Source organism: Microtus ochrogaster, chromosome X (assembly GCF_000317375.1).
Source record: "Microtus ochrogaster isolate Prairie Vole_2 chromosome X, MicOch1.0, whole genome shotgun sequence".
NCBI classification, from domain to species: domain Eukaryota; kingdom Metazoa; phylum Chordata; class Mammalia; order Rodentia; family Cricetidae; genus Microtus; species Microtus ochrogaster.
The window spans coordinates 42094168-42119369 of NC_022026.1; the positions used below are offsets into that span (position 1 = coordinate 42094168).

A 25202-nucleotide genomic window follows, 5' to 3' on the forward strand; every position below is an offset into this window, starting at 1 on the left:
TATATATATCTCAGGAAATATTTTAGATCACATTCAATACAATCAAGGAATTTGGGTTGAACAGTTATTCTTTGGGGGGTATGTATGTGTAGATAGGGTTGGCTTTTGTGAATTTTGTCTTAATAAGGCCTGAAGAAATGGCAAAGGAACATAAAGTAGACTCAAATAGCAAAACAGTCCATCAAAAAACAACTTTATAGATGGGAAGGGTTTTTTTTTCCTTAGCAACCAATTATTGCGGTTTTGGAATAGATGATTCTTTGCTGTGACTGTCCTGGGCATTGCTAAAACTGCATCCCACTCTCTACCTACCCAATCCCATGACAATTCCAACCCTGCTGTGACAACCTAAGGATGTCTCCCCAAAATGTCCAAATGTTGTTCCAGGACACCGTTTTTTCCCATTGAGAAGACTTGTTCTACAAGACTTTGGTATTTGACTAAAAATTACCCTAAAGAGTGATAATTTGCTAGTCTCAAATCTATGAGCCAATAAAAGGCTGAGCAGACTAGCTGCGCCTTGCAGTTACAGTCTTTCCTTGTTTACTCAACACATTCTGACTCTAAATGTTTAATCCTATGAAGTATTACAGACATAGCTTGCTCATTTCACCTTCCCCAGGGATGTAAAATAAACTGCTATGGCAGGGCTCTCTGTGCAAATGGTGTTATAATAAATGCTTTGTAAGTATGAACTCGTTTGCTTCCCATATCAATCCCAAGGCAGGCATTATTATCACTTCCAGTTTACAGGTAGGGAAACTGAGATACTGAGAGGTTGAATAACTTCCCAGTGCTGGGATGTTTTTAAGCATGAGGACTGGAATTAGAGCCCAGACATTCTCAGAAGCTTCATTACTACCATGGTGCTCTTTCAGAACAACAGGCGCAGGCCAACATACCATCTGGGGGCAGGACTAAAATGGTGGATATTTCATGCCTCATGGGTTCAACTCTGTTCATGAAGTGTATGGACAATAAAGCAACCGAGACAATAAAGAGATGGGTTGACTGGGTCCCGATAAAACTTTATTTATCAAAATGGTTGGCGGGCTAGATTTGACATGCAGGCCATACTTACCAGGTCCCTGATATAGAACACTTTCAGTGTTGGTTTAACTGTGTCCTCACTGAGAAAAAGGGAGACATAGACTAGACCTCTATCTGTTAAAAAAAAAAAAAACCTTTCTAATCTAAACCCTTACACAGGGACTGCAGAGATGGCTCAGCAGTTAAGAGCACTGGCTGCTCTTCTAGAGGATTCAGCTTTGATTCCTGTGATGATAGCTCACAACTGCCCGTCACTCTAATTCTGGGCCTTCTTTTAGCCTCCCTGGGCACCAAACATGCGAGTGCTACACACAGCACACATGCAGGCAAAACACCCAAACACATTTTGAAAGAAAAAAAGAAAGAAAGAAAGAAAGAAAGAAAGAAAGAAAGAAAGAAAGAAAGAAGGAAGGAAGGAAGGAAGGAAGGAAGGAAGGAAGGAAGGAAGGAAGGAAGGAAAAGAAACTTATATGATCACCAAGCTCCTTTTCCAGCTTACCTCTTGAACTCCACAGGAAGTTTGGGTGGTGCTGGAAGTTAGAAAGGGCCAAGAAAAAGAGTCTCGATTCTGTGCTTTTCACTCTTAACGCTATTTGATTTCAGTACCATTTGACAGTATTACATTACGGAATGTAAAGCCTACATTGATGTAACCCTTTCTGGTCACGATAGTCTCTAAAAACTAAAAAGGACAGTGTTGATTTTGATCTCTCCCTGTCACTGTTTGCTCTGTAAGGATGTCATCTTAACCCTGCAAGAGAAGCTATCTATCAAAGGCATTGAACACTTCTCCCTCATGCTGGAGCAGAGGACCGAAGGGGCTGGGACCAAGCTGCTGTTGCTTCATGAGCAGGAGACACTCACCCAGGTCTGTGAAGTAACCCCAAGAATGATAATGCTGGTGGGAGCAGAGCCTGTGGTACCTCCGAAGGCCCTTTCTCCAGCCCTCTCATTGCAGCGTCTCTATTCCCCAGGTCCTCTCTGAAGGCAGCAGCACCTTCAGCATGTCTCAGACACCTCAAGGAGACAGCCTCCTTTTATTGCCAATCTGTCATAGACTTTCAATAGTTCTCCAGATTTGTCATTCAGAGGCCAGGCAGATACTGGAATGTAGCTCTGCAGAGTGACATTTTTGGGAGCCTACAGTCACTGCCCCACTCCCGCCCACTATAAATATGGGATCTACTGATGTGTCCTAATTCCTGGTTCCAAAGGTGACACCCCATCTGTTCTCTGGGGAGACAAGCTGAGTACTTACAGCTGCATCAAACATACCTCCTTCACTTGTCTCAACTTGAAACAAGCTGAGCATCTTGCTCAAGTGTCTAAGTATCCACTCTTGCATAGGAAAATTCAATGAAGAGAAAACTCTAGAAAGAGGAGGTGGGGGGACATGATCAGCTGAAGCAGCCAGATACCACCAGGGGATGGAATGACAGGAAGCATTGCCCTGCTAAAGTGCTTCTTATTTGGTGCATAATTAAAAGCTAATATCTGGAATGGGTTGGAGGGATGTCTCAGCAGTTAATAACATGTACTGTTCTTGTTGAAAACCTGGAGTTTAATTCCCAGAACCCACATCAGGTGGCTCACAGTGGCCTAGAACATCAGCTCCAGATCTGACACCTCCGGATTCTTTGAGTACCTGCGGCTCACATAATTAAAACTGAAAATAATTCTTTAAACAAAATTCAACACCTCACATTTTACACATCAATTCCCTCAAATAGCCCTATTCTTTTGACAGAATCCCAACAGGATGTGACGGACTGGGAAAGTCGCAATGCATGTTGATTGCCACTTCTGTATCTAGTTTGACCTATGATCAAGTTTAAATCTGCATAGCCATATTTAAAATCACTTGCAAAATAACCCACAACAAAGCTTATTTTATGCAGTCTCATAGGCAAACCATCACTTATATTCAGAACCCCTCAAGTGAAAGCTCATTGTGTATCCAAGTTCCCCTGGAAATAGAACCTTAGCCAAACACTTGAATGTGTGGAAGTTCCCTGAGAGATTATGATCAATACTGGGAGAGGGGTGGAAAATAGGAATTGGGCAAATTGGGAACCAACAGAAATTTCTCAGCAAGCCAGTTTCCAGCATGGGACTAGAGCCGTATCTGATTAGAAAGCTCAGAGTGGTAGCATCAAACACATGCGTGTCAGTGGTACCTCACCTGGGCTGCGCTAAGCAGGCAGTTGGCGTTGGTAGCAGGCTATGCCTGATGACTCCTCAAATTCCCTGACCCATCCAATGGTCCCAGGCACATAGAATAAATAGCCTTCAGTTTGTGACTGGTAAGTGAGAGTGATGTGGGCAGCGTACCCGTTTCTGAGTCTAATGGAAGTTCCACAACTTTATCTTTCCCTTACAGTTCTACTACATGGGCCTTATAGGAAAACATTATGGTGATGGAGGTGAACAAAGAATCAAAACTTTTTGTGATGCTACATATCTAGAGCTTAATAAAATGGGCCAAATAGCCTGAAACAAAGCAACTCCATCCTTTTGAACCGTCCACTACAGTCAGAGCAGCATCAGAACTGGTGTGATAAAGCTGTGTATATGAGCTCTTGTCATCTTCTCTCCTTTCTCATGACGCTTTCTCTTTCTTTCCCCAGCCTCTCCTTTGAACATTCCCATAACAAGTCCATTATGTACAACTCCTAGCCCCAGAGTCTGCTTCTGCGGACCCCAGCCTTGCGCAAAGGCCAAACTGAAGATTTTGTTAATGTAGAAAAAAAGAGGAATGTGATTCTTTGGGTCTCAGTCCTTTCTCAGTGAGCACCTATGAATTCTTAAATGATGTGTTTGCTCTTCCAGGTGACACAGAGACCCAGCTCCCATAAAATGAGGTGTCTTTTCCGGATCAGTTTTGTCCCAAAGGATCCCATTGACCTGTTAAGGAGAGATCCAGTTGCCTTTGAGTATCTCTATGTTCAGGTAGGTAAATGTTTAGATCGTTCTATATAAATGTTGATATGACCATAAATCAACCCCACCATTGTTTTTCTTTCCATCATCCATCCTAAGCACAACGAACCATAAAATAAGTGTGTGATACTCTTTACATGTCTATATTTGAAATTTGAAATAATTTTATTACTCCTGTAACGGTTTCAAGAAACTACACCCTCCATCCCGATTCATCGATCATTGGTATTATCTCATTTGTATTTTAGTTTTATACAGGTACATATTCCTGTTTTCTTTCATCACAGAAATTCACACAAAACGTTTATTCTACAGCACAAGAAAGCTAGTTGCTTGAATCATGTATTATTTTTGATATTAAATATGCCGTGTATTTTCTAATAACAAGGATATTTTCTTATATAAACTCTGTTCAATAAAAAAAAAATCAAGAAATAGGACACCGATGCATGCCCCTTATCTCATCTTTTATCTACAGCCAAATGATGCCTGTTGTACCCCAAATATCCTTTATGCCATCAGTTTTTCCAGAATAGAATTCACTGTGGAATCTAATTTTGCATGTAGTTTGGTTGTCAAATTTCTTTGGTGTCCGTAAATCAGGTCTATCCTTTATCCTCCTTTGGTGACTTTTGTGACATTGAATTTAAAAAGTACTAATCAGACATTGCATAGAAATCTTTCCATTTGGGTTTCTCTAGTATTTTCTCAGGATTAGTTTGAAGTTATGAGTTTGCAAGGAATGGCATGAGTGACTGTGTCTTTCTCAGGTAGCATACGAGGAGCAACATGTTGCCTGGTTAGCCCCTTAATTGTGAGGCTGACTTTGACTCTTATGTGGGTGGTGTCCTTGTAAAAATTAATAACTTTTCTTTGGTAATGACTATGAAATTTGTGGCAAGTCATTTTGTGACTTTTATGATCTTATAGTTCATCAAATTGTCACCCACTAATTTTTATTAATAGTATTAATTAGTGATTCTTGCTTGAATCTATTGTTATCAGGATGATTTAAAATGACATGTCTAATCTCATTATGTCTTCTTTGTTGATCAGTTGGCATACTATAAAAGTTTTTCCTTCTCCGTATATTTATTCATTCATTTTGGCACTTAAATTTCTCTGAGATACCACAGTAATGATTAATATTAGGATTAATAATTTTCAGAATTTTAAGATTTTTAAAAATATATATCTTTTCTAGATTGTCTATTTTATATTTTATTATGGGGTATAATCCCCCACAAAACAAAACTGCCAGGGATGAGTATCTGGAACAATTTGTCTAAGAGGAAATGTATTGATATAGATATATGTGGGTAAGTTTAGGTGATTCAATATTTAGATGTTCCTATATTTTTGTGAATCCATCCTATCATTCTGACTTAAATTTCCCAATGCAATTGGAGTAAACATTAATAATCTATATTTTGGATCTGGACAGATGGCTCAACAGTTAATAGGACTGGATACTCTTCCAGGGGACTCGAATTTGATTCCCAGCCTCCACGTGGCAGCTAACAACCACCTGTAACTCCAGTCCTAAGGGATCTCATGACCTCTACTGGCCACTATGGGCACTGAATGCACATGGTACATAGACAAGCTTATTGGCAAGACACTCATACACATAAAAATAAAAATAAATCTCAAAAAGGATTTCTATTCCTTTAATGTGTAGTACGTAGAATCACCCAGAGTGTCTGTAAGCATGTTTTTACCTTCACATTCACAAAACCAGAAGAAAAACAAGTCAAAAGACAATACATATTAGGTTAAAGAGAGATACAAACAAGATAGATGTGGCAAATTACGTCTGTTGGGATCAAGTGGCAATAAGCCCTAGAGATCAGAAAAGAAGCCAGAGAAAAAAAGAAGCAAAATGTACAGGTACATTCTAGTACTCAGGATCCTCAGAAAAGACCCTAGTAACTTTCCCCATCTCTGTGGTCTTTGAACAAGACTTTGTTTTTTTAGCTCAAGAGGTCGATTAATGTTCATGAAGATAGCTCTGCTCCTCCAAGATAAGTCCAATCCTGTTCAGAATGTACAACCTTTTATAAAAAATAATTTTAAATGTATATTGCATTTTCCAACCTAAACAGGGAGACTATCATGTTCTGGGTTTTCTCAGTGTTAAATGAGGTCATATGCACCCCTGACTTGACAACAATGACCTCTGTTCCTCCGATAGGCCAGGAAACCTAGCCGATTATGGCTGCATAAAATCAAGAGTTTGATTCTCAGCTTATTGGTTACTGTGCCTTTACCATAATCCAACTGAGCCTCACTCAGAGGCTAGGTCACCTCTGATAAGACCATGTGCTACAATTATTAGCTAGTTAGCAGCAAATGAATAGCTCCTGGTACCTGTTAGTATAAAGCTTTAGACAGTGAAATACAGATACAGGCTGTTCTCTATGATTACAGTCTCATCTTGAGAACAGGAGGGGGCTTTCAAACCATCCGGCTTCTGTTGAAACAGCACAAGAAGTCTGCTGCCTTTGTATAAGGGAAAAACATGGCTGTGCTTGTCTTGGGGAAGGGAAGCTCATTATGTTTTATTGAAGGCATGTCTGCTCAAATTAAATGCACGGAGAGTTTTCTCATTTGAAAGACATCTTTTATACCAAAGGACTGGCCTCAAAAGAAGACAAACTGTCTGGAGAGTTTGCCTAGGGAATGGAAGAAAAAGGCTGATGTTGTTTCTGTTTTCCTGCCTTCCCTTTCATGGGGGTGGTGGTTTATCTACTTCTCAAAGGAATAGGCTGCACGGGAGATGGATAGCCGTATACTATGGGCAATGAAGACTAAAATCAAGTGACTATCATATTATATTTCCCACTCAGAGAATAAGAAATGAACGTGGGTTTTTTTTTTTTTACTTCAGACTCTACTTGGAAATGACTGTATCACAGACTGTGTGGTGCGTCTAAAATAACCCATCTGTCTACTAGAAGTCAACAGGTCTCTTGTGTGCCTGTGTTGGGTTTTAAGCTACTACAAAGACGCAATGAAATTGCCTGGAGAACAGAAGAGGAAACAGAAGTCACACATAGTACTTTAGAAGACCCAAATCAATGTAACTTAGCAGACTCGGAATGAGGACAGTCACCATTGGCCAGATAAAACATAAAGATGCAAACTGGTTTCATAGTGATCATACGTATTCATCTCTGAGTCATTAATAGCCCATGAGGTCTTTTACAGATTTTAGCATATATATTAGCAGTAAACTCTAATGATCTAGACTGTTCTAATTCATAATGATTATATGCTTGCCGATGTTTGCCCTCTTCACTCTCTATTCAGGAAAAAAATTGTTTATACCAATTAGTAAACAGGATACACCCATAAGCCACCAAAATCTTTACAAACATGTTAATATAGTATTGTTTTCCTCTTAAGCATGCATTTTTTTACAAACGAACTTTTTATAAGCATACTATTCACCTGTAAGACTGTATTTTAAGTAATAGATTTAAGAGTAATAAAAGGATGATTAATCTCTTTCACACACACGTTCGTGTGTATGTATAATTCATATTGCATACCACCTCTCCAGGGTCATTCTTAACTAATTATATAATAACTAAGCGACTAATTAATTGCCTTGTCAAAAGAATCATGCAGAAGTCTGTTTAAATGCAAGTGTCTTAGTTATTGCTGTGATGAAACACCATAACCAAGGCAACTTTTTTCAAATATTTCTTTCAAAGCATTGAATTGGAGCATGCTGATATTTTCAGAGAGTTCGTGCTATTATGGTGGGAAGTATGGTGGCAGGCAGGCATTTTGTTAGAGCAGTAGCTGTCAGTTTCTATCTTGATCCACAACCACAAAGCAGAAAGTGATAACTGAGAAAGTCATGGGCTTTTGCAACTTCAAAGCCCAAGCCCAATGATAGATACACTTACCTCAACACTGCTACACCTCCTAATCCTAAATGTTTGGAGACCAAACATTCAATCATATGAGCCTACAGGGACCATTTTTATTCAAACCACCACAGCAAGGTAAAACAGGAATGAAAAAAATGGTTCAGGCCAGCCAGAGGTCTTAGGGAAAGTAACAGTAATGACTCGTGTTTCTATAACACATTCCATTTATGAATTATCACAGCAACCTTTCAAATTAGCTAGCTCTCAAGTTAGTTGTTCTTCAGCGCTCAACCAGTTTTTACATAAGAAAACTAACATGTCATGGCTAAAGTAACTGTAGTGGTAGTTGAAATAGCCTACTGTCAAACCTGGGCTTTTTTATTTAAGTTTTATACATGCACTCATGTATAGTTGAAATAACCTACTGTCAAACCTGGGCTTTTTTATCTAAGTTCTACACACACACACACACACACACACACACACACACACACACACACACACATCTGCTTTGAATCCTTATGCAGTAGCAGTTTTCAAAAACGTCATTTGACAAAATAACTTCTCACAAACCAGCTTCTAGGACTGGGACAGTAGCTCGGTCCTTAAGAAACATAAACACATGGGTTTCATCTCAAGAGCCCACATTAAGCAAAAGTAAGACATAGAAGAACAAGCTTGTAATCCAGCATCAAGGAAGTAAAGACGGATGAGTAGAGCCCAGAGGGTTGCCAGCCAGCTAGCCTAGCCTTGGTAAATTCCAAGCTAGTGACAGATCCTGTCAAACTATAAATAATAATAAAAAGGTGGATGCCTCTTGAGGTCTAGCATTCAAAGATGTCCTTTGACCCTAACACACATAAGCACACATATGCCTGTGCACCCATGCATACATGTATGTATACATACACACGGGCACACACCACATTCTGGGCTTCCAGTTCTCTTAGTGGACTGTATGAGACAATCTTACCTAGACTGTTAACATGTTGGGGCCAAGATCGCCTCAAGCACTTGGGCATGATTGTTAAAATCAAAATTAAAAAAAAAAACAACAAGTTGCAGCTTTAAAGTGTTTTTGAGGGTATGACCCAACCATCCTAGGTCTTGCTGCTTAACAGACCCCCTTCAAACACAAGCTGCTCCAGGAAGTGTGCTCCAGGAAACTATAATGTTTTTCAGGGGGGGAAAGGGGAAAATCCTTTTTAGGGAGGCATTGGGAGGACAACTTGACTCACTTAGCAATGAAGCAGTGGACTGAGAAATATGCATCCATCATATGTAGATACAAAACCTATGATGTGCTAAGTATGCAGTGTTTAAATACTACATACAGAAGCCACGTAGTGGTACGTGGTCCTAACTTCATGAAATCAGTATGAGGTGATTACTAATGTGCTTCCCTTAGAAAGGGAACAAACAATAAATTGCTGCGAGTGCTTCCCTTTAATGTCTACTTGAGAGAAGGCAAAGAATCCAAGAAGGATGCAGGAAAGGGTATACGTTTTTCTCGAACTAGAACCCAGTTGTCAATATAAAAATCAGTCAGCACACGTACTGAATCTTCTTACATAGTCTGTATGTTCCTTCCACTCTCCGCTCCCAACTTTGCTCCTAACAAGAGCGAGGAATCCACTACTCGAGTCTAGTATCTGTGGCCATTTTACCATGCATACTCAGCCACTTTGGTTAACTGAGATGCAGTCTGGGGATTTTGCTCAGGCTAGCCTTGAATTTGTAGTTTACTGTGATGGTTTGAATGAGAACGCTCCCCATAGGCTCCTGTATTTGAATGCTTGGTCTCCAGTGGGTGGAACTGTTTGGGAGAGTTAGGAAGTGTGACTTTGTTAGATGAGTGTGACACTGGATCTGGGCTTTGATGTTTCAAAAGTCCTCATTTTTAGTTAGGTCTCTGCCTCACTTTGAATAAGGATGTGAGCTCTCAGCTACTGCTCCCAGCACCATCCGTGCCTGCCTGCTGACATGTTCCCTGCCATGATGGTCATGCATTCACCCTCTGAACGGTAAACCCCCAATAAACTCCTCCTTCTGTAATTTGCCTTGTTTGTGACACTTAGAACAGCAATAGAAAAGCTAAGACATTCACATACCGCAGCCTCAGAAGTAGCTGAAACTATAGGGTGTAATACCATACATGGCCTACATTTTGACCCATGCGCTTAAAAAGACCAATTCCAAGAGATAACTCCCACATAATCACATGCTTGAAATGGGAGGGCTGCCGCCATTGAAATGAATAGGTTTTAATAGCTACCCTTAGAGCATGTGCCAATGTCCATGATAAAGCACAAGCCTCGTAATCCTTAAGCAGCTCTAGTGAAGTGTTTCCTATGAGCCCCACTCACGGATGAATAAACTGAGGTCAAGGGTTCAAATAAACGGTAAGGTTTCAAACGTGATAGCTATCGTTGGCAAAGCCAGGACTGCAAACCCCAGTTCCACACAAAGCAAGACTAGGAATGACATAAATAAACCTTTAGAAGTGTGCTTACAGCTTCCAAGTACAGGTTAACTGTTTTAGTCCGCACAACACCATGCAATTAGGAAACAGCATCACTCCATTTTAGGGAAAGGAAAACTGAGGCACCACCAAGTTAGAAATTTGCCCAAAGCCACAACTTGTGTGAAATGAATGAAGTTTGGAAGCTTGGATTCCAAGTCCAGCAGCAAAAACCACATTCCTCCACCGTGCTTCCAGTGTTCAGCTTCAGCACCTGTGTTTGGCAGTTCCATCCCCAAATTCTTAATTATTCTTACAAAAAGCTAAATATTTAAATAACAGCTTGTCGATGACTGTTAAACGTTTTGTGTGGTCGCCGTGCTCGTGCAATTAAAGCCTGACTAGACTCCAAGCAGCACGGTGGGAATGTTTCCACATTTATCCTCAGTACCTTAGAAGTGAAGGTTGAAACTCTGGGGAAAGGCTTGTCACCTGCTCCTCTAAAGGGGAGCACAAGGCAGCCCATGCGCTGATGAACTGCGCCCTCTGCTGATCTCTTTGCAGAGTTGTAACGACGTCGTTCAGGAGCGATTTGGACCTGAGCTGAAATACGACATTGCCTTGCGGCTGGCCGCCTTACAAATGTACATCGCCACTGTCACCACCAAACAAACGCAGAAAATCTCCCTCAAATACATTGAGTAAGTGTTCACACTTGGTGCGGTGAGATGCCGTGGGTTTTCCTTCACTTTTCTGTATCTGTTTGCAAAGTTCATCTTGTTCGTGGCCAAATCTTTGTAAAGTAGGGGGAAAATAGATAAAAATTTTGTCTTTTATAATAGGAAAGATGCATTTCTCACTTTACCCACCTTCAGAAACCTACAGGCAAAGTGAAAGCAAGTTCTTAAAATGATATGTACACCCCAGATTGATGGCTCACTCCTGCCACCCCATCAACTTTAGCGGTAGAGTGTCCTGAGGCAGAAGGCTTACCATGGGTACAAGACCGTCAGTCGAGACCACATAACAAGATTTTGTCCCCAAAACAACATAAAGAAACAGCTCGGCCTGATGGTGCAGGCCCATAATTTTAGCTATTCATGAGGCTGAAGCAGGAGAATCCCGAATTCCGGTGTAGCAGACTGAGTGCAAGGCCAACCTGAGCAACTTACTGTGTTCCTCTCTCAGAGTCAGGAAGAAAATCAGTATCAGAACATTTGGTGCCCAAGGTTTACTTCAAAGATAAATGGGTAAACTGAGGTACAAGATTATTAAGTAGCTTGGTACTTCTCCAATTCACAATATAGGGTTAGGGGTGGGGAAGTGTTAAATCCCAAGCCGTGGAACTAGTCTTTGTGCCTGAGTTTGTGTGATAGACGGGATTATTGTGAGAGTCTAGTTAGGCTTGGCTGCCCCTCAAAAATACACCAATTAAAGAGACAAGTTATAGGAAGTGAGAAGAGGAACAAAAACTGGGTATACTGAGCCCCAAGTCTATCTTTAGGGTCCTGACATGAGATTTAGATTTGTGGAGTTTAGGTTTTAATAGCAGGCAAGAGGTATATGTAACTCAGCAGTCTTGATCAAAGTGCGGTCCTGCCCACCATTTAATCTTCATTGTTTGGTCTCTGTTGCATGGTATTCGGATAAAATGTGGGGAGTGTATATATTTCTTCCTAGGAGGCAAGTTCCTCCTCTGGATGGTACCACACTTCAGCCATTGCCTTCTTCCAGTGTGATATTCTTGGAAGAATTCATTTTCTAGGGGTTCCTTTGTCTTAACAGCCTGCTAGAACAAAGAATGGGCACGACTGTCTCTTTAGAATCCCTCCTCTCCTGCTAGAGTGGTTATAGAATAGTGATTCTCGACCTGTGGGTCACAACCCCTTTGGAGTTCAACCATCCTTTTCACAGGGGTTGCCTTAGGCCATCAGAAAACACAGATCTTTATGTTACGATAGGTAACAGTGCAAAATTACAGTTATGAAGTAGGAATGAAATCATTTTGTGGTTGGGGGTTACCGCAACTTGAGAAACTTTATTAAAGGATTGCAGCATCAGCAAGGTGGAGAACCACTGTTACGGAGGGACATTTTCTGAAGCGTCATCATGGCAGGAGATCAGCTGGGCCTGGGGCTCACACCAATAATCCTAGCATTGAGGGAGTCTGAGTTAGAATCACAAGTTTGAAGCTATCCCAAGTTACATAATAAGACCACGACAAAAATAATAAAAAAGAGCGAGCTGGAGAAATGACCCAGTGGTTAAGAGTACTTGCTGTTCTTGCAGAGGACGTGAGTTTGGTTCCTAGCATCCATCTGATGACTTACAACCATCTGTAACTCCAGTCACAGCACAAAATGGCACCCTCTTCTGGCCTATGTGGGCATTGTGCATGCATTTAGTACACAGACAAACATGCAGGCAAAACATGCATGCACATAAAATAAAAATACATCTCAAAAATATACCACAATCAGAAAGCATGGTGCCTTGGTATCTATGTAGGAAAAAAAAAACTGAGAAGTGGCTGGCAAAGATGTCACTCAACAAAGTTGACTCTGTGGGGCACATCTTATTTGTAAACTTTAGATGCCTTCTCTTGTCGAGGATGCCATTTTACCAGCAGCATCCCTCTTTGGCCAAGGAAAATTTGCTTTTCTTAGAAAATAGATGGTTTGTATTGCCTCCAACTGATGAATCTATTTAAGGGTCATCCTTTAAGAGGGAACGCTTAGTCTCCCAGCAAGAGATTCTCTAGCCTACAACAAACACCACTTACTTCATCCCAGCAGCTCTTTATGCTAACAAAAAGGCGAACTCACCAGACTGAATCCATATCTCCACGCCATGCCAAAAGCTTTGGATTTCTCCCCATCTGCACTCAAAACAAGGACAAATAAAAATAATCCCACTCTCCAAAGGCACTTTCTCAGAGGCTGCCACACTACCCATTCTGAAGCCTTTGCTCAACAGGCTTTAGAGCCTGGGTTGGGGAAAACTAAAGCTCCAATTCCCTTCCTCCAGTACCACTGTTCAGGCTATTATAAATTTACCTACTAGCGCAACTAAATGATGAAAAGCCCTCCTATTTGGTTCACTCCCTTGAGTGGTCCATCCCTTTTTCCCTGGGGTGTACCCATAATGGCTGTGGTCTGAGACTGTTCACAAACAGGTCTCAGCTGGACACATTCACGTGTTCCTTCTCCTGCTACCTAAAGTGTTCAGGGACAGATAAAACTGGCTGCCATTTGCAAAGGCGCCTATACAACTAGAGAATGTATTCAGACAACTAAAATGCAGCTGGGGAGCTGGGGACACAGCTCAGTCACTAACGTGCTTGCTGTGTAAACATAAGGACCAGAATTTGAGCCCCAGAACCCATGCTTTTAAAAGCTGGCAATGCATGTGGCATGTGCATGTAATCCCAGCACTGATAAAGCAAAATCAGCAAGCCTAGCCTAACCAGTGAGGTTTAGGTCAGTGAGAGACCCTATCATCAGAAAACTAGCATACCTTTCTGCCCCTCCTGTCTAGCCACTCTTCCCAAGGAGAACATTGTGCAACCCAGAACCTCTCAATGATAAGTAGCTTCACTCAAAATCTTGCAGACTGCAACTGTGTTGGCAACACTCAGTTCGTCTACCAAATATTTGACTGAGAATTGTATCTGGCATTTCCATCAGATAGTAATTTGTAGTAAATATAATCCTGACTATCAAGAAACTTGTGGTCTGAGTGTAAAGATGAGGTGCAAAGATATATTAGTGGAAGAACACACGTCCAAGAATATCTAGACAGCGCGAATTAGTATTTGTAGAGTAAGTGGAGAGCGGGGACACACAGAGTTGGGTAGACAGAGAAAGGGATAAATCTGGGAAGATAGGAGAGTGGGGATCACTGCGATCAAAACATGTTGTAGAAAACTTCAAAAAAAACATATTTTAAAAGATACAATGATGTGAAAACTCGCTAAGACAACAATATAGGGCTGGGGCACATCACTAGCATAAATACAGCCTTGGGTTCCTCCCCTAGTGACGTGCCCCTCCAATGCATATATGTGTTTTATATGTGTGTGTATTTTATCTTTTTTATTTTGAATTTTTCTTTTATTCTTATCTATGCAAAACATCCTGACTACAGCCTCCCTTTCCTCCATTCTCCCAGGTAACCCCCTCCATTTCCCCTCTCCCCCAGATCCACTGCTTCTCTGTTTCCCTTCAGAAAAGAGCAGGACTTCCAGAGATATCAACTGAACACACCATAATCAGGTGCAATAAGACTAGGCACAACCCCTCAGATCAAGGCTGGAGAAAACAACCCAATAAGAGAAAAGGGGGCCCAAAAGCTGGCAAAAGAGTCAGAGATATCCTGTGCTCTCACTGTTAGGAATCCGACAAGAGCACCAAGCTATTGAGCCGTAACATACATGCAGAGGACCTAGGTCAGACCATGCAGGCTCCATGATTGCCACTCCAGTCTCTGTGAGCCCCTATGAGCTATGTTAGTACATTCTGTGGGCCATGTTCTCCTGGTATCCTTGACCCCTCTGGCTCCTACAATCCTTCCTTGACCTCTTACATGGGGTTCCCGAGCTCCGCCTAATATTTGGGTATGGGAATCCTCATCTGCTCCCATCAGCTTCCAGAGAAAGCCTCTCTTATGAAGACTGGTCTAGGCACTGAAGTATGAGAATAGCAGAAGATTGTTAGGAATCATGTCACTGGTTTCTGGGTTTTTGTTTTTGTTGTTTTGTTGGTTGTGGTGGTCAGTCATGTTTTGTTCTACTGTAGGTCTCTGAACCCTAGCACTGCCCCCATATGTCTGTGTGTGTGTGTGTGTGTGTGTGTGTGTGTGTGTGTGTGTGTGTGTGTGATATGTGAGTGTGTGTGTTTTAAAATAAAGACACAAATAGCCCTAAGACATGCAAATCAATGAAGACAGTAAGGACAAGCTGAGGAAGACAAAGAAACATATTGGAAATATATGGATATAGGACGTATGTATTTAGGAGACTGAAATTGGTTAAACAAAATGACTCTTTAATGTCCATTGTTAGTGTTCTTTCTACAGAGTGAGGGATATATATGTTTCTTTTTAAATGTGAACATGTGTATCAATGATCCAATAAGGTGTTTCCCACATGGAAATGAAAAGTTGCTTCTCCGTCTTACCAAGAGTTCATTTGTTCGGACAAACAGCAGGGTGTCATTTGGCCTTATGGAAGTCATCATCACAAGAATTGGGGAATGAATGATGCGCTTTCTGTTGCAGGAAAGAATGGGGCCTGGAGACATTTCTTCCATCTGCTGTGCTGCAGAGCATGAAAGAGAAGAACATCAAGAAAGCTCTCTCCCACCTTGTCAAAGCAAATCAAAACTTGGTACCACCGGGTAAAAAGGTATCCCAGTTACATCTTAATAGAATCTAGATTTTAAGCAGAGACATTTGCCTTCAATCAAAAAGTCATGTCAAATGATCCCATAAAGAACACACTTGGCATACCACATTTCCAGAAGAACTTTGTACACTATTTACATATGTCTAAAAAGAACAAAACCTGCTGATCCTTCCAGAAATCTATTCCTTTCTCACAAGTTGGAAACTCCTTATTGTATGGGGCCGGAGGCAAGTGGTGCTCACACGAGACTTTTCTGTCAAGGGATCAAATCACAAGACAATTGTACACTTTTATCCTGTAACTGGTTGCTGCTCAGACTGACTTAAATGCCTGGCAGCCAGTAAGGAGCCCCGCAGGCCAGTTACTGTAGTCATTACGGATTCTCTCCAAGGAAGCTGTGGACATTGGATAAGATATAATGGTGATACTCTTGGCATTGCGAAATATGACACAGCATCCTTCCTTGATCCATTCCGACCACATGCCAGGGTCACCCCTCCCTTAATTGTCACAAACAAAAATGTGTCCTAATGATCAAAATCACTACCACCAACCATCCCAGTGACAACCATTAGATTAAATCCTATAATGCGAAGAGAAAGCAAAGTGATTTCTGTCACTGGTCATGGGTATTAAAATCATTGTATTCATTTCTGTTTTCATTAAGTGGGAGACACACAAAGTCCATTTAAAAGTATACTGCTGGTCAGGAAAAGAAAGATATGGTTTAGAAGCAATAACACAACAAAAATTCCAGTAAGGAGAAGGGCAAGGAGTCATAAATCTCTGAACCTATAAAACAGGGAACGGCTTGAGTATACATTGCAGCTGATATGGGCTATTGATATTTGCCTGACCCCAATGCAACTCACCATTCATGCGGGTAGTCCTTTGCTTTTAGTACCCTATTCTCTGTCATTTTATAAGGTTTCGCCTCATAAACATGTTTTCAAACATATGATCAACTTCAGTACACTCTCAGCCACACTCTCCTTCCCAGTTTCACAGGAAAATGACTCCAATCACCTCACTGTGAGCACTCGGCTTCAGAAAAATAGCAAGATACCATGGGTCAAGAGTTTTATGATCCCTAGGGTTGGGAGACTGCTTGGTCGAGAAAGCACTTGCTACACAAGGGGGAGAACCTGAATTCAATCCCAGAACCTCAGGACAGGTGGTGGTAGTGCACGCCTTTAATTCCAGCACTTGGGAGGCAGAGGCAGGTGGATCTCTGTGAGTTTGAGGCCAGCCTGGTCTACAGAGTGAGTTCCAGGACAGGCTCCAAAGCCACAGAGAAACCCTGTATTGAAAAAACAAAAACAACAACAGTAACAATAACAAAAAAAAACATTGTTCTATCAATCCCAGAACCCATGTAATGATGGTGCATGTGGTGACAATCCCAGCGCTGGGAAGATGGACATAGGCTCACTGCAACTCACTGCAACAACTCACTTGAATGCACTTGCCAGTCAGTCTATCCTGCTTAAAGACCTTCATTCAGGCCTATGAGCTACACTCTCCAATAAAATGAGGTGGCTTACTTCTGAGAATTCATGCCTGAGTTTGCCCTCTGCCCTCCATACACACATGCACTCATACGCATGCACACCCCTTACATACATGTACACACATCTACAAAAACACACCTAGACTTCAGTTTCATGGACTTTGTCCTTATTTGCCCAAAATTGATTTCTGTTATCCAATTTTATTTGGTTTATTTTCAAAGCCTCATCTACTGGTCTCATAATAATTTGGCAACCACCAATTTTAGTTAGTTTTATTATTTATCATGTACCAATTTTGTATGTGTGTGTGTGTGTGTGTGTGTGTGTGTGTGTGTTTTCTATAAAACTATCATTCCCAGTCATGAGTGAGTGGTTTGCTTAAATTGTTTCAGGTTTTTGGCAAGATTTAGTGAGGGAACAGTGCAAAATCCCAACCCCACAAAGGGCAATCTCTCTCTTTGTACTTAGCGAGAGTTGGAAAGTCATGCGTGGCTGAAATGGAATTTTAGTCTTTGCTACTTAATGGTGATCATCTCTGCCTTGTTGAAAATTTTACTCTGAGAAACATTCCTTTTGCATTCAATATGAAACAAAGATTTCTAGTCAAATTCCATTTTTTGAAAAAACGATATAAAAGCCTACAATTTTGAAGTCTCTATACAGATCAGTTCTATCTGGGTATTTGTAGTTCAACTCGGAGAATTCTTGACAGATCTCAGAGCTGAATTAACAAAACAAGGGTTTACACAGCAGGCTCAAACTGGTTCCTAGTGGTTGGAGCTCAGGAAGTTCATTCTCCCTGGAAACTTGAAAGGAGTGAAAGCAACTTGAGAGGGGAAGTAAGCAAGCTGCTTAAAGACTTTGCATAGATTTCAGATACCCCCAGAAATCTATGTGCAGGTGTGTCTCTTGTGTCGCTGGCGCATTTACATGCCACATGCCCCATTCCTTTGCCCCTAATCACAGTTGGAAACTACCCCTTGCCTATTGTAAACTCCCAGTGGGCAGACATTTTCACGGAGCAATGTCTCACTTTGTTCTCATTTTTGAATGGTGTGAATTGTGTGTTCACACTTATGTACCTACCCCAACACACACACACACACACACACACACGTACACATGCACACCTCCAGAAGCAATCAAGTTTGAATCTTGATGTCAAATTGCAGTCTGACACCAGAAAACCCAGGATATTCGAATTTACTACCCTTCTTACTGAAGACTCTTTCTCACACCCTATCTCCCCAGCAATAAAAGCATCCTTTGGGGCTGGAGGTGAAATTCAGTTGACAGAAAACACAGAGCCCTGAATTCCACCCCAGTACTGCATAAACTGAGCATGGTGACACACATGAGTAATTCCAACACTCTAGAGTTGAAGACAAGAGGATCAGAAGTTCAAGGTCATCCTCGGCTAAATAGCAAATTGAAGGGTAGCCGAGGATACATGAAACCATGTCTCAAACAAAAAAAGCATCTTTCTCCTGTGTCTTTGTTTCTATAGTAGAAAGGGCCCCACCCACTGGAATCCACATTTAAGCTTTCTTTTCTCTCCTCAGCTGTCTGCATTGCAAGCCAAGGTTCACTATCTCAAGTTCCTCAGCGACCTGCGACTATATGGAGGTCGTGTGTTCAAGGCAACGTTAGTGGTAATTTCATTTTCTTTCTTTCTTCCTGTTTGCAGTCACAGAGGTCTGCCAAATGTCACAACACAGGCTATCTTCAAGGAGTTGTCCCTGATGACAAAAACAAAGAGGCTGGGAATCTTTCCAGGTCTTCAATCCTAACTGACTCCATCACAGACCGAAGATAGCTTGCGAAATATCAAACCAGATAGCTTTGCTGCAGCAATCCTTGGGAAAAGAAAAGCAAAGAAACAGGGAAATCAAAGGACTCTTAACAATAGTAGTCTTTCAATCACTGGACCGGAAGGGGAAAATATCCACAAGTCTCACTTCTAAAAGCTTCTGATGTTTATAAATTTATTGCAGCATGATAACATTTACTTTCTATGTGATTCATAATTTATCAGCGCTTCCATACACTCAGATCCGCGTCCTCCTAATTGGGTGATTTAGTACAGTGTGACCCAGAAAAACTTTCTAAAGAAAACAATGTGATCTTATGAAAACAGACTCTCAGACTGAGATTTCCAAAGTGCTTCAGAAGTCCAGGCTTTGAAATATTCTGTCATTCTCTTTCCCTCAGCAGGCAGAGAAGCGCTCAGAAGTGACTCTTCTGGTTGGTCCCCGCTATGGCATAAGCCATGTCATAAACACCAAAACCAATCTGGTGGCTCTTTTAGCAGACTTCAGCCATGTCAACAGGATTGAAATGTTTACGGAAGAGGAGAGCTTGGTGAGGGTGGAGTTGCACGTGTTAGATGTGAAGGTAAGGCTTTCAGATGTTGACCCTTAGCCCTGGCATGAACAGATCATTTCTGATAACATCAATGGCACTCACCATGTAGGGAAGAGTTGATGTGTGCAGGGTCTCAAAAATGCCATATTGCAAAGAAGAAAAAAAGAAAAAAGAACAATAAATCTAGAGAACTCCAGTCCAGGGACTCTAGGCCTCATTAAATTGCTGTATGATTTGGGGACAGGTTGATGTATTTCTTAGAGCACAGTTTCCTCATTTATGTACAAAAAGCAAGTCATCATCTCTCGGGCCCTTCTGATTATAGAATACTGGTGGTCATATAACATCAGGGAAAATGTGTTCCCATTTGACTTCTAGACTAGATTGTTCACATGGGGAATCAGCAAGAGCTCCCCTAGATGTATTAAAATTCTCATTCTCTTTGGTTAAATTGGGATACCCAGCCCTAATGTCACTCCCACTATGGCAGAGTTGGAAAAAAGGATTAAGGGACACTGGGGTGATTATAGAGCTTTTCTGTAAAGCACATCAGAATGTTTTAGCATACTCTGCATCAGGAGATTACCATGATAGAGAGAACATGGAGGTTCACATGATGCCATGCTCTTAATTCCAAATAACTCCAACTGGCTTCCTAGACAAACACAAGTGTGGCAAGATTCTCGGTAGTTCATGGTCCAAGACGCTGAGAGAAATGGTCACATTGTAGGGAAAATACACAATGGATGGGAACTGGATGTTGTCATTAGTAAAGAATAGTGTGTCCCAAAGAGAATTGAGTGAGGAGATCATGGAAATGGTCTCTTTAGACACAATTAGGAAAGTCCACGAGAGCCCAGAATAATGGATAACAAGTATTTATTTGGAAAAAAAAACTTGCAATAAGGGTAGAGAGCTGTGGTCCTCTGCTCTGTGGGTACTAGAATCTGCAAACAGAATCCCAAACACCACCCAAGAAAGCAAGCAAAAAGTGTCTGCACTTATCAATTCACACATAGTACCTCAGACCATGCCCTAATGGGCTGGTAACCAAAAGGCTATTGGCTGAATGAATTCCACAGCACCTCCTCCTTTTATCTAAACAAAAGGGTTCTAAACCTAATACAAAACTATATTCAATAAGAACAAATATCAAGTATTGTCCAGGAGAAAGAAAAGGTGAAAACATATACAAAAATAGAACTACAACCAACATGAACAACATCAAACAGAAAAAGAATGCTAAATATCTAGTCTAAAGAGATTAGCAAATAACAAAGATTATTTAAGTAAGTATCCTAACCTGAGGAGTCTAAGTTTTATACTAAAAATGTCTTAGCTAAGTTAAGAGAGGAAAATAACTATGACCAACTAGTCTTCAATCCCCATCAAAGACATGAAAAGGAAATTAATAATACCTGAGAAGCAAGAATTGCAAGCAAGCAACTTCAAAAAGGTGCAAGAAATGACAGAGACAGCTGGCTACCTGAATTATCTCTTATGCAGTGTTGAGGCAATCAACTTTGGTTAAGGCCTTGAATATCCTACAGACCATTTTCAGAAGCAGGTGGATCTTCTGATATGAGATAGAAACTCTGAATTTTTCTTTTAACAACATGCTTGGATTTAGAGAAGGAGAGAGCCATAGTATAACAACAATGCCAACTTTGATTTTTCAGTGACTCAGTCTACCACTATGTTGAAAAGTAAGGAAATATGGATGTTAAGGTAGTAAGATTTTTACCCTGCAAAGAATATTGGTATCATAAGTCAGATGGTTAGCTATCTTTTCTTCCTTAGATGTCTAGATGTCCAAGGTCTCTTGACTTAATGAAGATGGGTATTTTCTATTTTCTCACAAAGACAAGAACAGAACTGTTTTGTTACATATAATGTTACTATGTTAAAATTAAAAAATCTTTTTAATTAGACAAGAGGGAAGATGATGTGGGATGTCCTTCCATATATGTGTTGCTTTTATTGATTAATGAATAAAGCTCTTTTGGCCAATGGTTTAGCAGAGTAAAATTAGGCAGGAAGTTCAAATAAAGATACAGAGAGAGAGAGAGTAGGCAGAGTTGAGGAGATGCCATGTAGCCCACAAAGGATTAACATGCTGCACCGGTAAGCCACAGCCTGTGGCAATACACAGATTAATAGAAATGGGTTAATTTATAGTTATAGCTAACCAGTAAAAAGCCCAAGACATTGGATAAACAATAAAACTGATAATAAGCCTCAGAATGGTTATTTCATAAGCAACTTCAGGAATAGGCAGCCAGAGAAAAACTAGTCCAGGGGAGCCAGCAGGACAGAAAATACTTCCAGCTACAGGTCTCATCTCTGGACTGACTGGTGATGATGGGATGGCTTAAACATTAAGCAGGGACTGCAGTTCTGGTGGAAATGACAGTTCATGAATTTTGGATGGCAAGTGTTGTTCCAATAATCAAGGGCACAGTACCTGGCCAGTGTACTACTTCTAAGAGTGAGAAATAGAGACCAGTCACGTTCTTCTCTTGATCTTTTCTGTTGTCTGCTTTCTTCTGTTCCCACATTTCTGTATCCTTTGCTCTTTCTTCCAACAAGAACACATCCTTGCAAGCCAATGAGAAATATTATCCTATCGGCATTTCGTTCCATACCCAAGATACACGGCCTCTTACAAGCTCATTGCTTCCAGTTTTAACAGTGCCTCTTCCCAGCTCTCAGCTCTAGTTTACATTTGTGGAAATTTACAACTTCTTTTAGAAACAATCTTTTCTCAGCTCTTTGACACTTTCCACACAGTTACAATCTCAATTCTGACTTGCATTTCATTTCTCTTGAACACTCATTTTCACCACAGATCTTACATTTTCAAAGAGATTTTCTGAAGTGTGTTTGTGTTTGTATGTGCGTACCCATACACGCACACACACATACACAAACACACACACACACACACACACACACACACACACACACACAGAGAGAGAAAGAGAGAGGGGGGGGGGACATTGGCTTTCCCAAACTGGAGTTACAGACAGTTGGGAGCCACCAACTAGAAGTGTAGTAGACTAAACTCAAGGGCCCCTGAAGAGCAGTCCTAGCTCTCGACCAGAGACATCTCTTCAGCCCCATGAATCTCAAGTTTAATATTCCTGATGCTTTCACATCATAGGCTTAATTCTTGGTAACTAAAATAGCAGCCTTAACTATTACTCTTCAGACGTTTAGCTATTGTAAAAAAGAAAAACAATGTTTCATGGAGCTTGGTACTTGGGTTTTTTTTTTTTTTTGTCTAGAATGAGTTGGAAGGGAATTTTAAGTTCAGTGCATATATTCACAATGAGCATATGTGAACTCTATGTTGTTTCTGTTATGGTAATATTTCCTGCTGCAGAGAACGGGTGCATTCTCATTTGCTCTGCAGAAAATCTTTCCCGTTGATTCTAATACCTTTAATCCACTCCCCTCTACTTAAAAGTGTGACTTGGGCTAGGTCGGTCCCCTGTTTCTCTCAGAGCTCTTCTGCTAGAAATGTCAACTCCTCTGTGAAGGCAACAGGCTTCAATAATCATGTCTCCTAAAGGTTTTCTCAGTAAGGCAACCTTGTGTTGTCTCTGAGTTTCTCCCCCTCATTTATATTTCTCCAATGGTATGTTTACTCAGTAGCTTCGTTTGCTTACAGTTCATAAGCATATATAAATACTCTATGGGGAAATACTTTAATAAAAAATACTTTCTTGTGCATTTCTTTGTTGTGCAGCCCATCATACTCCTTATGGAGTCATCAGATGCCATGAACCTGGCCTGTCTGACGGCTGGATACTACCGGCTGCTTGTGGACTCCAGGAGATCAATATTTAACATGGCCAACAAGAAAAATGCAGGCACACAGGACACAGGTATTTTCTTCTTAAATTCATGCATTACTGACCCCCATACCTAACTATTGAGAACTTCCCCAACAATAGTAATCAGGAACAGAATTCAAAAGTAAAGTCTTATACTTAGGAATACTGGTTCCAAGGGCTGGGGAGATGGGAAGTGTGTTTCATACAAACATGAGGACCTGAGTTCTAATGCTCAAAATTCACATGAAAGTAGACATAATATATGTCTGTGTTCCCAGTGCCCCTACAACAAGATAGGAGGCAGAGACAAAAGAATCCCTGAGAGCTTATGGGCCAGCTAGCCTGGATTATACAGCTCAGCAGCAAACAAGAAAGAGACCCTGCCTTAAACACAGTAGAAGGCAAGAGCCAACACCTACAGCTGTTCTTTGACCCCCACATGCATACTATGACATATGCGTGCCTGCATAAACAGACACATATGATCAGAGAGAGAGAGAGAGAAATTGTGTAAAATGTCTGCCTAGCACATGTGAAGCCCTTGTTTCAATCCCCGTTACCATGAAGAAAAGAGAAAATTTACGGTTGCACCTATAAAAAAATGTAATATCCAAATATAACATGGAACCTTTAAGAACTGATGGCATTGATAACAATGAAACAGCATGCCGATTTACCCATTGCAGTTGGAATGTAACTTGGAAATGACAGGCACTCACTTCAAAGACAGTGGTTTTATTGCTGTGAACTCTTGACAGTCCTTTTCCCATTCTTTCTTTTATTCTTGGTGCTTGTGGGATAGAACCCAGATCCTCACCTAGTCTTCTATATTAGACAGACACTCTGCCACTTAAGCTACTGTCATGGTCCTGTGACTACATTTTTTTCTGCCCCGCACTTATTTAGCCAGAACCCTGAGAATTAAGTCCCCTGCTGTAGAGTGTCTCTTCCTTTAAAATCCTAGACTACAGCTTTGACATTTTATAAAGTCACAAATTTACTTATGTGTGTATGCGTTTATTTAGGGAGACAAAATGTACAACCCAAGCTAGCCTGGAACTCACCATATCCCAGGCTAACCCCAAGTCATGGTATTCCTGGCTTTGCCTCCAGAGTGCTGAAATTCTCAGTGTGAGTCACCACACAGTTTGGACTTGGACGTTCCAGAAGGAATCTCTTCTACCCTGGCACCACCTAGTAGCCATATGATAAGGCAAAAATATCACATAGTTCATGCCAGCCACTTGATAGGACAAAAATTATACCCGAGTAAGGTCAAGGAGGGTCATAGGTGTTAAATTAGCTGTTCCAGTGAGTTTAAGTAGTTATCATTTGTTTCGTGACTTTTTCCACAGTCTTCATCTTCTTCTGACTGAGTAGACGCCCAATAAATATAGCTAAGAGATGCTACGATGCAAGTCAGAACTGAACAATGAAAACAATTAGAATCAAGGGTCCCACAAATAGGAATTCTGTTTTTAGAAAATTGAGATCTGCCATCTAGACATAGTAGTACACCTGTAATCCAAGTACCCAGAATTTACTCAGTGGAAAATAATTATGACTAACCACAAGTCTGAGGTCAGCCTTAGTTACATAGAAAACTCCAGGTCAGCTAGAGCTACATAAGAAGACTGTCTCAAAATAATAACAACAGTAATAGTAGTAGTAGTAGTAGTAGTAGTAGTAGTAGTAGTAGTAGTAGTAGTAGAAGAAGAAGAAGAAGAAGAAGAAGAAGAAGAAGAAGAAGAA

At 40.9% G+C, this 25202-nt stretch overlaps 1 protein-coding gene across 5 annotated transcripts in view; it reads left to right on the forward strand.

Annotated features, from left to right (window-relative positions):
• Frmpd4 (FERM and PDZ domain containing 4) overlaps positions 1 to 25202 on the forward strand; it is a 653313-nt gene that overhangs the window by 613884 nt on the left and 14227 nt on the right. For 4 of the 5 annotated variants that reach the window (XM_026784757.1, XM_026784756.1, XM_013350580.2 and 1 more), the window contains exons 8-14: positions 1787 to 1918; positions 3880 to 3999; positions 10897 to 11033; positions 15610 to 15736; positions 18810 to 18899; positions 19459 to 19641; positions 23363 to 23501. In XM_026784757.1, coding sequence (XP_026640558.1) covers positions 1787 to 1918; positions 3880 to 3999; positions 10897 to 11033; positions 15610 to 15736; positions 18810 to 18899; positions 19459 to 19641; positions 23363 to 23501 — 928 coding nt within the window. The remainder of the gene's footprint in view (positions 1 to 1786; positions 1919 to 3879; positions 4000 to 10896; positions 11034 to 15609; positions 15737 to 18809; positions 18900 to 19458; positions 19642 to 23362; positions 23502 to 25202) is intronic. The other variant, XM_013350579.2, reaches the window with a different exon arrangement.